Source organism: Neomonachus schauinslandi, chromosome 4 (genome assembly GCF_002201575.2).
Source record: "Neomonachus schauinslandi chromosome 4, ASM220157v2, whole genome shotgun sequence".
NCBI lineage: Eukaryota > Metazoa > Chordata > Mammalia > Carnivora > Phocidae > Neomonachus > Neomonachus schauinslandi.
This window is the reverse complement of record NC_058406.1, coordinates 109,951,169-109,964,045: the sequence shown is the minus strand read 5'-3', so window position 1 is coordinate 109,964,045 and position 12,877 is coordinate 109,951,169. Positions and strand designations below refer to the sequence as shown.

At 36.4% G+C, this 12,877-nt stretch overlaps 1 protein-coding gene across 1 annotated transcript in view; it reads left to right on the top strand.

Annotated features, from left to right (window-relative positions):
- The window catches only part of PXDNL (peroxidasin like), a 483,807-nt gene extending 471,788 nt beyond the window's left edge, over positions 1-12,019 (top strand). The window contains exons 22-23 of the mRNA XM_021688214.1: positions 11,029-11,142; positions 11,872-12,019. Coding sequence (XP_021543889.1) covers positions 11,029-11,142; positions 11,872-12,003 — 246 coding nt within the window. The 3' untranslated portion in view covers positions 12,004-12,019. The remainder of the gene's footprint in view (positions 1-11,028; positions 11,143-11,871) is intronic.
- Positions 12,020-12,877: the final 858 nt, after the last annotated feature.

Sequence of the window (12,877 nt, the reverse complement as noted above, 5' to 3'; positions counted from 1 at the left end):
ATATAAACAAACATAAGAAGACTCAGAATGGTGAAGAGAAGAAAGAAGTGACCTTGGGGCCCAAGGAACAACATAAAAACATGTATTTATTTGTAGGTATTTTTGTTTTTTCCTCATGCAACCCAGTTTGGAGCTGAGTAGCTAGCTTGGCAACTCTGAAATGACATCAGGTAGAGAGGGAAAAAAGGCTGAATGAAACCTTACTCTCTCTAGGCAAAAGACTAGGAAACAGGCAGCCTAGTGATAGAGAAAACTTTTAGACAATAACCATCCTTCCCCAGCCAAACAACATAGACAAAACTTTGGCCCCACTGCCACCAGTGCTAGCAAGCTCTGAATGAGGAGCCCAGACTTCCACCCACTCCAGCCTTTAATTAGGCATCATAACTCCCCCATGAGGCTATTGTCATAAAAGGCCAAACAGGAAACCAGGATTTTCATCTTTTTTAAGTGATTACAGTCAAAAGCAGTAAGAGACCCTGTGGGGAGTTTTGACTTTCACTCTGACCTAACAATAATGAAGCACCACTCTCTTTCCCTACTGGGGTGGTGTCAGAAGAGGCCCAATGGAGAGTTAGGACTTCCACTACTTCCCACTGGTAATGAAATCACCCTTTCCCCTCCACCCCCCCATGGTCAGTGGAGGCCATGTGCAGAGCAGTAAAGAATGTACCTACCTCTCCCAGCTAAGGAAATATAAGTGGAGGCCCAACAGGGAGCCCCAGGACTTTCAACTCCATATAGGATTAATGAAGAGAACTTCCTTGGGCATTGACAGAGGCCAAGTGGGGGACACAGACTCCTACTTCCACATGGCAGCAACAGTGTAGTGCCCTCCTTCTGCTAGAGCAGTTTCAGAGGAAAACACCTACAACAGAAGGTTTAATAACATCCAAATTCTCATACCATAACACTCAACATGTCCTTATTTAAATAGAAAATTATTCATTATGCCAAGAGCCAGGAAAATCTGAAATGGAGTAAAAAAAAAAAAAAAAGACAGTGGATTCCAACACTAAAGTGATAGAGATATTACAATTATCTGACAGGGATTTTAAAGCAGCCATCAGGAAATCAAGAAATAGAACACAGAAAAGTGAAAAACAGAAAGAACAAATGGTAAACAAAGAATAAATTGTATATTTAAGCTCTAACATTTCTAATCATATTAAATGTAAATGTTCTAAATATACCAATTAAAAGACAGATATTAACAAACTGTTTAAAAAAGCATAATCTATATTTTATGCTGTCTATAAGAAACTGACTTCAAATATAACAATATAGGAAGGTTGAAATTGAAATGGTGGAAAAATATATATTATGCAAAAATTAATTAAAATAAAGGAGGAGTGGCTAAGTTAATTTTGGATACAATAGATTTCAGAGGAAGGATTACCAAGACAATATACAATGATAAAAGAACCAACCACAAAGAAGACAAATCTTATATATACATGCACTAACCAAGAGAACTGCAAAATATTTGAAATATATGAAGCAAAAACTAATAAAACTGAAAAGAGAAATAGTCAAAACTATTTAGTCAAAACTTCAACATCCCTATCTCAACAGTACAGAAAATATCTAAAAAGAAAAGTCAGCAAGATTTAGAAGAATGCAAAAATGACTACAAACAATAGGATCTAACTGACATATTTATACAGCACACTCAATCTAACAATAACAGAACACTCCCTTGATTCAAGTGCCTACTTCTAGTACCAAGATAGACTTTATTCTGGGTCATAACAGAAACCTTAATAAATTTAAAAGAATTCAAGTTATGCAGAGCATGCTTTCTGAACCCAACACAACAAAACTAGAAATAAGAGAAAGACAACATGACAATGACCAAATATTTGGAAAGGAAGCAATGTACTTTTGAAGAGTTGATGAGTCAAAGAGGAAGTCTCAAGGGGAATAAAAAAATACATTGAACTGAATGAAACTTAGCATAAAGCAGCACAGAGAGTGAGATTTATAGCCCCTAATACAATAGAAAAGAGGGAATGTCTTTCAAATCAATACTCAAAGTTTCTACCTCAAGAACATGGAAAAGTAACAACTAAATAAACTCATGGCAAAAAGAAAGAAGGAAAAATCGTCACATCTAAATTTGACAACTTAGATCAACTCCTTGAAAAACACCAACTACCATGATTCACCCAATATAAAAATAGATAACTTGAATAGCTTTAAAGCTGTCAAGGGAATTGAATTATTAATTAAAAAAAATCTCCTCCCCAAATCCCCATATGCAGATGGCTTCAAATGTGCAGAAGTCTACCAAATATTTAAAGAAAAATTCACAGAAATTTTCCCATAATAGCAGAGGAGAGAATACTTTCAATTCATTTTTTTCTTTCATTTTATTAACAGGAGTAGGGAAATCACTTGCACAGTGTCACATAGATAATGCATAGTAAAGACTGCTCTCAAGAGTAGATTTTCTGAAAATCTTTTCACTAGAGAGAGAATTTACTGTTTCCATGGGAGGTAGAGGGGCTGGAATATAAGCGCTGACAGTGGTTTGTTTTCTGTGTTTTGTTTGTTTGTTGTAATGCAAGTGCCTGACTTAAACTTTGTTGAGGCATCGGTTTCAAAGAGGCATAGGCTACCTTGAATAAATAAATTGCCAACTACACCACCAGATAAACAGCTAAGCCACCTCTCCCCACAGAGGTTTCTTTGATTTCATGTTTGTTTTGTTTTGTTTTGAAGGGCATGAATGAGAGAAATAGGAAAAAAATAGCATACAGAGATATGTCTTCAGTTATGTAAGGAATATGGCTATTCAGTACATATATTTTTGGAAAAAGAAAGACCATAAATTCTCTGATTAAAAAAAATAAATAAACATCTTCGTTGATTTCTATAATAGACCACGTGGGCAACTTGTCTTTTCTTTGTATTTTAAATTTCTGCTCTTATGTTTTAAATTCACCAATAAGAAGCAGGCCCTCAAAACTCTAGACCCCCACTCTTTTTTTTTATTATGTTATGTTAATCGCCATACATTACATCATTAGTTTTTTTTATTATTATGTTCATCACCATACATTACATCATTAGTTTTTGATGTAGTGTTTCATGATTCATTGTTTGCGTATAACACCCAGTGCTCCATGCAGTACGTGCCCTCTTTAATACACATCACCAGGCTAACCCATCCCCCACCACCCTCCCCTCTAGAACCTGCAGTTTGTTTCTCAGAGTCCATAGTCTCTCAATTCATTTTTGAAGATAGTATTAATATAATACGGAAACTAGACAAAAACAGTGCAAAAGAAGAAAACCACATACCAATATCCCTCATGAATATGGATGCAACAACTTTTAACAAAATATTAGCAAAGAGAATATAGCAATACATAAAAAGAATTATACAACATAATTAAGTGGGGTTTACTTGAGGAATTCAAGGCTGGTTTAATGCTCCAAAATCAGTTAATTAATGTAACCTGTTGTATTAATAGGCTAAATGGTGAATGGTTGAATGCTTTCCTCCTACTATTGCCAATAAAGTAAGGATGTCCATTCTCACCATTCTTATTAAACAGAGTGCTGAAAGTTCTTCCTGATGCAATAGGGCAAGAAAAGGAAAATGTCTTCAGATTGGAAAGGAAAAAAGAAAACTATTTTCAGATGATATAGTTCTCTCTTAGAAAATTGCAAGGACTATACTAAACAACTCTTAGAATTAATAAGCAAGTTCATCAACATCACAGGATAGAAGATACACAAGATAAACATACAAAAATAAATTGTACTTCTGTATACTAGCAATAAGTACATGGGAAAACAGGGAAAGGAAAGTTATTGTCCAGCATGTTCTCTGACTCCCCACCAAAGTGCCTCTTATTCTCAAGATTTTGTGATTAACTCCATAACAAAATTTCATCATGCATTTTATCTCTTACATTTATGGTACCTAGACAGTTCTCAGACTATTTCCCTTAAAAAGTTTCTTTGTCATTTGAAAATATATTATTGCTCTAAGTGCCTGAAGTTTACAATAGATGTGTTGCTGTCATTTGTCTAGTTTGCTTTTCTATACTTTTCTCCTTGAGGACAGAAGTTACCACCTAAATATCTTTTCTATATCTTAGAATTGCCTCTACTCTTTTTTATTTTTGGAACTTATTCAACTTCACTAATGTTTTACATGTTCTCAGTATTTTTAGAAATAAAAGTGTTTTTGTTTTTCTGTTTGTTTGTTTGTTTGTTTTACTCTTCTAGGCCATAATCACTAATATCGCTACAGAATTTTATGATTTTCATCTTTCACACCCATGACCCTGCTCAGGCAATGACTAACTCAGTTCACATCTAGTCATTGTAAAACCCTATCATTCCTGCCTACACCATAATTTTTAATTTATCTTACCATCATCTCCATTATCACTACTTAGAAAAAGCCAGAGATTTAGTCTTTTGGTTCATCAGTGTTTACCTGGCATATATTGGATATTTAAGAATCCTATTGGGTAATGAATAAATTAAGGAACAATGGATGTCACATCCCAAGTGTAGGCATTGTAATACTAAATTACCCCAAAGGCCCATCCTATTGTCCTACTTCAACACAAATGTAGTAAAACATTTTACACAGTTTTATTTATTTATTTATTTATTTATTTATTTATTTATTTATTTATTTATTTATTATTTATTTTTACACCAAGACTTTGTATCCTCAATGAATTCCAAGTTCATGGGTATTCTTGGCTCTGGAACATGTAGTCCTAACCCATCTTTTTTTTTTTTTTTAAGGCTTTAATTTAATTTAATTTAATTTTTTAAAATTTTTTATTAACATATAATGTATCATTTGTTTCAGGGGTAAAGTCTGTGATTCATCAGTCTTACAGAATTCACAGTGCTCACCAGAGTACATACCTTCCCCAGTGTCCATCACCCAGACACCCCATCCCTCCCACCCCCTCCGTCCAGCAACCCTCAGTTTGTTTCCTGAGATTAAGAGTCCCTTATGGTTTGTCTCCCTTTCTGGTTTCATCTTGTTTCATTTTTCCTTCCTTTCCCCTATGATCCTCTGTCTTGTTTCTCAAATTCCTCATATCAGTGAGATCATATGATACTTGTCTTTCTCTGATTGACTTATTTTGCTTAGTATAATACCCTCTAATTCCATTCACGTCATTGCAAATGGCAAGATTTCTTTTTTGATAGCTGCATTATATTCCATTGTATATATATACCACTTCTTCTTTATCCATTCATCTGTTGATGGACATCTAGGCTCTTCCCATAGTTTGGCTATTGTGGACATTGTAGCTATAAACATTGGGGCACATGTGCCCCTTCAGATCACTACGTTTTTATCTTTGGGGTAAACACCCAGTAGTGCAATTGCTGGGTTGTAGGGTAGCTCTATTTTCAACTTTTTGAGGAAGCTCCATATATGTTTTGCCGAGTGGCTACACCAGCTTGCATTCCCACCAACAGCATAGGAGGGTTCCCCTTTCTCTGCATCCTTGCCAACATCTGTCATTTCCTGACTTGTTAATTTTAGCCGTTCTGATTGGTGTGAGGTGGTATCCCATTGAGGTTTTGATTTGGATTTCCCTGATGCTGACTGATGTGGAGCACTTTCTCATGTGTCTGTTGGTCATTTGGATGTCTTTGCAGAAATGTCTGTTCATGTCTTCTGCCGATTTCTTGATTGGATCATTTGTTCTTTGGGTGTTGAGTTTGATAAGTTTTTTTATAGATTTTGGATACTAGCCCTTTATCTGATATGTAATTTGCAAATATCTTCTCCCATTCTATCAGTTGTCTTTTGGTATTGTTGACTGTTTCTTTTGCTGTGCAAAAGCTTTTTATCTTGATGAAGTCCCAATAATTCATTTTGGCCCCTGCTTCCCTTGCCTTTGGTGGATGTTTCTAGGAAGAAGTTGCTGTGGCTGAGGTTGAAGAGGTTGCTGCCTGTGTTCACTTCAAGGATTTTGATGGATTCCTATCTCACATTGAGGTCTTTCAACCATTTTGAGTCTATTTTTGTGTGTGGTATAAGGAAATGGTCCAGTTTCATTCTTCTGCATGTGGCTGTCCAATTTTCCCAACACCATTTGTTGAAGAGACTGTCTTTTTTCCATTGGACAGTCTTTCCTGCTTTGTTGAAGATGAGTTGACCATAGAGTTGAGGTTCCATTTCTGGGCTCTCTATTCTGTTCCATTGATCTATGTGTCGGATTTTGTGCCAGTACCATACTGTCTTGATGATGACAGCTTTGTAATAGAGCTTGAAGTCCGGAATTGTGATGCCACCAGCTTGGCTTTTCTTTTTCAACATTCCTCTAGCTATTCAGGGTCTTTTCTGGTTCCATGCAAATTTTAGGATTATTTGTTGCAATTCTTTGAAAAAAGTTGATGCTATTTTGATTTGGATTGCATTAAATGTGTAGGTTGCTCTAGGTAGCATTGACATCTTCACAATATTTGTTCTTCTAATCCATGAGCATGGAACATTTTTCTATTTCTTTGTGTCTTCCTCAATTTCTTTCATGGAACATTTTCATTCTTTCCTTTTTTTTTTTTTTGGTATTTATTCATTTATTTATTTATTTATTTATTTATTTTTTAAATTTTATTGTGTTATGTTAGTCACCATACTATACATCATTGGTTTTTGATGTGGTGGTCCATGATCCATTGTTTTCGTATAACACCCAGTGCTCCATGCAGTACGTGCCCTCCTTAATACCCATCACCAGGCTAACCCATCCCCCCATCCTCCTCCCCTCTAAAACCCTGTTTGTTTCTCAGAGTCCATAGTCTCTCATGGTTCATCTCTCCCTCCAATTCCTCCCCCCCAATTTTTCCCTTCCTTCTCCTAATGTCCTCCATGCTATTCCTTATGTTCCACAAGTAAGTGAAACCATATGATAATTGACTTTCTCTGCTTGACTTATTTCACTTAGCATAATCTCCTCCAGTCCCATCCATGTTGATGTAAAAGTTGGGTATTCATCTTTTCTGATGGCTGAGTAATATTCCATTGTATGTATGGACCACATCTTCTTTATCCATTCATCTGTTGAAGGGCATCTTGGCTCTTTCCACAGTTTGGCTATTGCGGACATTGCTGCTATGAACATTGGGGTGCATATGGCCTTTCTTTTCACTACATCTGTGTCTTTGGGGTAAATACCCAGGAGTGCAATTGCTGGGTCATAAGGTAGCTCTATTTTTAAATTTTTGAGGAAACTCCACATTGTTTTCCAAAGTGGCTGTACCAACTTGCATTCCCATCAACAGTGTAAGATGGTTCCCCTTTCTCCACAACCTCTCCAACATTTGTTGTTTCTTTCTCTGTCCATTTTTGCCATTCTAACTGGTGTAAGGTGTTATCTCAATGTGGTTTTGATTTGGATTTCCCTGATGGCTAATGATGAACATTTTTTCATGTATCTGTTAGCCACTTGTATGTCTTCTTCAGAGAAGTGTCTTTTCATATCTTCTGCCCACTTTTTGACTTGATTATTTGTTTTTTGGGTGTTGAGTTTGAGAAATTCTTTATAGATCTTGGATACCAGCCCTTTTTCTGTAGTGTCATTTGCAAATATCTTCTCCCATTCTGTGGGTTGCCTCTTTGTTTTGTGGACTGTTTCCTTTGCTGTGCAGAAGCTTTTTATCTTGATGAAGTCCCAAAAGTTCATTTTTGCTTTTGTTTCACTAGCTTTTGGAGATGTATCTTGAAAGAAGTTGCTGTGGGCGATGTCAAAGAGGTTACTGCCTATGTTCTCCTCTAGGATTTTGATGGATTCTTGTCTCACATTGAGGTCTTTCATCCACTTTGAATTTATCTTTGTGAATGGTTTTAGAGAATGGTCCAGTTTCATTCTTCTGCATGTGGCTGTCCAATTTTCTCAACACCATTTGTTGAAGAGATTGTCTTTTTTCCATTGGACATTCTTTCCTGCTTTGTCGAAGATTATTTGACCATAGAGTTGAGGGTCCATATCTGGGTTCTCTATTCTGTTCCATTGGTCTATATGTCTGTTTTTGTGGCAGTACCATGTTGTCTTGGTGATCAAGCTTTGTAATATAGCTAGAAATCGGGCAACGTGATGCCCCAGCTTTGTTTTTCTTTTTCAACATTTCCTTTGCAATTCAGGGTCTTTTCTGGTTCCATACAAATTTTAGGATTATTTGTTCCAGCACTTTGAAAAATGTCATTGGAATTTTGATCAGGATGGCATTGAAGGTATAGATTGCTCTGGGTAGCATAGACATTTTAACAATGTTTATTCTTTCATGGAACATTTTCTATTTCTTTGTCTCTTCCTCAATTTCTTTCATGAGTATTCTATAGTTTTCTGAGTACAGATCCTTTTCCTCTTTGGTTAGATTTATTCCTAGGTATCTTACCTAGCCCATCTTTTTATCTAATTTCCAAATAACCTTTTCACATGTTTCATGTTCTTTTTTTTAAAGATTTTATTTATTTTGTCACAGAGAGAGAAAGCACAAGCCGGGGGAGCTGGAGAGGGAGAAACAAACTCCCTGCTGAGCAGGAAGCCCAATGCGGGGCTCAACCCCAGGACCCTGGGAACATGACCTAAGCTGAAGGCAGACTCTTAACCGACTAAGCCACCCAGGTGCCCCTTGTTTTTGCCCAACTTACATACTCACTGTTCACCCTCCCCTCTTTTTAGCTTCCTTCACACATTTTCCCTCCAGCTGAAATGTACTACAAATACTACCATGACCAAATGCTATCTTTATTCAAGGCCTAACACAAGTTCCATTTAAATTGTAAATTCTTCCCTGATTATTCCATTTTCTGCTTCATTTTTCTAAAAATAATCCGTGTTAAAGAGGGCACGTCCTGAATGGAGCACTGGGTGTTATACACAAATAATGAATCATGGAACACTACATCAAAAACTAATGATGTAATGTATGGTGATTAACATAATAAAAAATAAAAAAAATAACCGTTTTTCCTTGAAATCCCATCTCATTGTGTATATACTCTTTTAGCACACAACATCTGGACTTGTATCATATTTATTTTTTGCAGAAATTCGCTCTTCCCTACCACATTGCAGACCCCTTAAGAATAGAATCCCAGGAGTATTTATCATTGTAGTCTCCCCTAGGACTAGGTGACAAAGAGCAGGTGCTCAGTAACCATTTAAAAATAAATCATTGCTTTTATGGTCTTTAAGGCATCCAGTCTGGTCTATTGTTTGTCTCCAAAATTTTCTTGGGCACAGTAATTTCTGTCACATACAAGTAATCATGGTCGAGTATTTGAAATTATTTTATCATTTCCAACCAAATAACAGAGTTCAGAGAATCTGAAAGGAACATTCACTAGAGGATAAAAGCATAATGATTCTTAGATATACATTAGAAATTTCTTTTGAAAATATGCGATCTAGTCCTAATGATGCATATATTCATTTGCTAGCATAGCTATAACAAATACCACAGGCTAGGTGGCTTTACAACAGAAATTAATTTCTCACAGTTCTGGAAGCTGGAATTCCTGGATCAAGGTGTTGACAGGGTTGGTTTCTCCGGAGGTCTCTCTCCTTGGTTCGTATCTTCACACAGACTTCCCACTGTGTCTGGACTCCAATCTCCACTTCTCATAAGGACACAGTCACACTGGATTAGGTCCCATCTCTATGACCACATTTTAAGTTAATTACTTCTTTAAGGACTTTATCTCCAAACACAGTCACATTCTGAGGTATTGGGGGTTGGAGCCTCAACATATGACTTTCAGGGGATATGGTTCAGCCCATAGCATTGCAGCTGCAACTTTCATAAGTCATTCAGTGCTCTTGGACTTAGCCTTTTCTTTTGTAAAACTGCATATTTTCATCCTTTCTAAAATTCCTCTCAATTCAGTATCTTTAATTTCTCTATGGATCATTACTCTTTTATAATGCATTCTCTAGAAAGTATCTTACTGAATGTCACCATCCTTCATGCACCTTATGAAACCTGGAACTTTGCAGTCATTTTGCATTCTTCTTTCGCCCCTACCCTCAATCCAACCAAACACCTCTACCTGCTCAATGGCTCTTCCTGACTCTCACTTCTTCCTTTCTCAGCTGAGCCCATGTGGATCTTCTTGAAGTTTCTCTGCTTTCACTAGTCTGTCTTCATATTGTCATTATGTGATCACTGCAATTTTTTCCCCATTGTCTAGAGACTATAATATCTAAATGAATTTATAAGACTGTTAAGGTCCTAATTTTCTTTGCTGCCTTGATTCCCACCAACACTCCCCCTGTGCCTTTTACCCTCCACAGCAGTTTATGTTCCTGAGATACTGACCTGTTTGTGGTGCCCATGCTTTGGCCAAACTTTTTCCCTTTTGTCTGAAATGCCTTTTCCCCTGCTTGTTCTTCTGAATGATTTTGTTATGTCTACTTACAGTTCAAATGCTTTTTCCCATGTGAGGCCTCCCTTACTTCCTGAGGCAGAACCAAGAGAAACTTGTTTTCTGCTCTCCTTCTGCTTCTGATATACCGTCATTATCTAATTGGCTTAACACTGTGATTTATTGATCTGTCATTCCACTAAGTCTTAAACTCCTTGAGACCTTGGATTGCTTGCTTTATCTTTGAAGTCTAATAAACATTTGTTTAGGGAATGCTGTTTATGAAAACCTAAGTACAAAGATTAAGTAAAATACAGGTTTGTTGAATTAATGTTAATATCTATTAAGATTTTTAAAAATATATAACTCTACTCATTTGATTTTAATTCCATTCTTTTAAAACTTACCTGTTTCAGATATTAGATCCATATTCAATATTTTGTCACATATAGGGAACTATTTATTAGCTTAGACACTGGATGACTTGGATTCATTAAGTTTTGGGTAAAAAAAAGTTAAGAAAAATTATGTTGGCTTTGAAGTTTCTCTTGCCCTCTAGGTGTGTGCTTATAGAACAGAGCATTTCATCAAACTATGTTAGTTATCTGCTTTGTTGGTACTATTTCAATTCCCACATTCCTTTCCTTCACCTCCTTTTTTAGATAAACAAGCTGGAGGCACGCCTCAGGCAGGCGGGATGCACAGATGATAAAGGGATTCGAAGAAAAGACAATGAACACTGGATGAAAGAAGACTGCATTAGCTGTATGTGTAAGGTATGTGTTGCTAGAAGTTTTTCCATCTTCATTCTCCTGTTTTACTTCTGCTGGCCTGCCAGTTGAGACAAACCTGAAAAATTCAAGAGAGAAAAATGTTCTTTTTGTAAATAGATTCTAGGCATATTTTTTAAGGTCAAGATATTGATGTGAGATTTTGAGGTTTCTGATTATTGATATAAATATGCCACTATCTCATGAACACTTGCCAAATACCATGGGGCTTTTCACATTTTCACTAATAACTGAGAGCTGACACTCAGGATGTTTAATGAGCTTTGCCCAAGATTACACAAATAGAGGCAGAAATGGGGCTTGAATTCATCTCCTTATTCTCCGGTCAGGCTCACTACAAAAGTTGCCTGAAAGTATTTGGTAAATATTAAAAAATGTTATCATGGTACCCACCAAAAGAAAAAAGCTCAGTCTTTATTTAGTTCGTTTTTTGGACAGAGCTGATACCAATCACTCCTGCCTCTCTCCACACCTCAGGCCCTCCGGTTTGGGAGGTAACATTTTATAGGCCAGTACTTCCAGCCTTGCTTTTACATGATGCAAATGTAGAAATAAAGCATTGATAGGAACTACATGTATAAATTAGCTCATACCATGGGTAATTTTTATTATATTGAGATAGTCAGCCAATCAGATTACATATTATAAGAAACTTTTAAAAGGGTAATTCCACTGTAAGAAACATGGGAATAATCTTTGAATGTTGCCTTTCAGAGTGGCCAGGTCACCTGTATGGTGAAGACTTGTCCTCCGGCTCCATGTCCCAGTCTTGAATTGGTGAAAGGAACCTGCTGTCCAGTTTGCAGAGACCTGGGAATGCCAGCTGATTCCCCAGAGAACCGCTAAGCAATTTACTGCTCTTGAGCCCTGAATGGGGAATTTCTCAGGAAAAGGCAGTCAGGCACTTTTATTTAACCTGTGGTCACACTCCTAGCACAGAAATCACTGATCTAAAACAAATTAGCTCATTTAACCCTTCAACATACTGATGATCTTGCATCTTTTCATTTTCTAACATATCTTGAAGTAATGCAAAATTAATGTCTATGAAGAAGATAAGGATTACTTTATTGTGAGAAATATTTCTTATTGTAAGCTACCAGTTTTACATACTGTACAGGGAAATAAAAAGAATTTCATGCAATATTTTTTTAAAAATCTGAGTATTGTGGAAAATCTCTCATTTCAAAATTCAGAGAGATTATATGATCTCCAGGAATCTTGAGAGAATGGGTTTTGCACTCAGAGAAAACATCTGGAAAGATCTGTGATAACTTTGGCACATGTAATACGTGCTGCTTCCCTCACTCCGTCTCTCACATCTAGAACTTAGATAATGGCCAGATATTTCTGGAAAGGCACTTACCTTAACCATCAGTAGGCTCTAACTTCTAGAACATTAGGGAAAAGTGAGTGAAAGTATCATTATTTGGAGGAGCTTGCCATTTTTACATTTGGCTAGAAAATACAAACACTATGAGTGGAAGATCCTTTAAAGGAGCCTTGCTCATTCTTTGCCTTTCCATCACTTGTCATTATTATCACCAGTGAGATGGCGAAATTGAAATTTATCAAGTCTGACCAATTCAGGAACAAGCTGAGTTTACTATCAGAAAAATTGGAAATGTTTTTGACTTTAACAAAAGGTGTTGCTATGAGGTTTCTTCTAATTTTGGCACTCTGTTATAGCATTTAAAATACAATCCAATAGACAATAGGT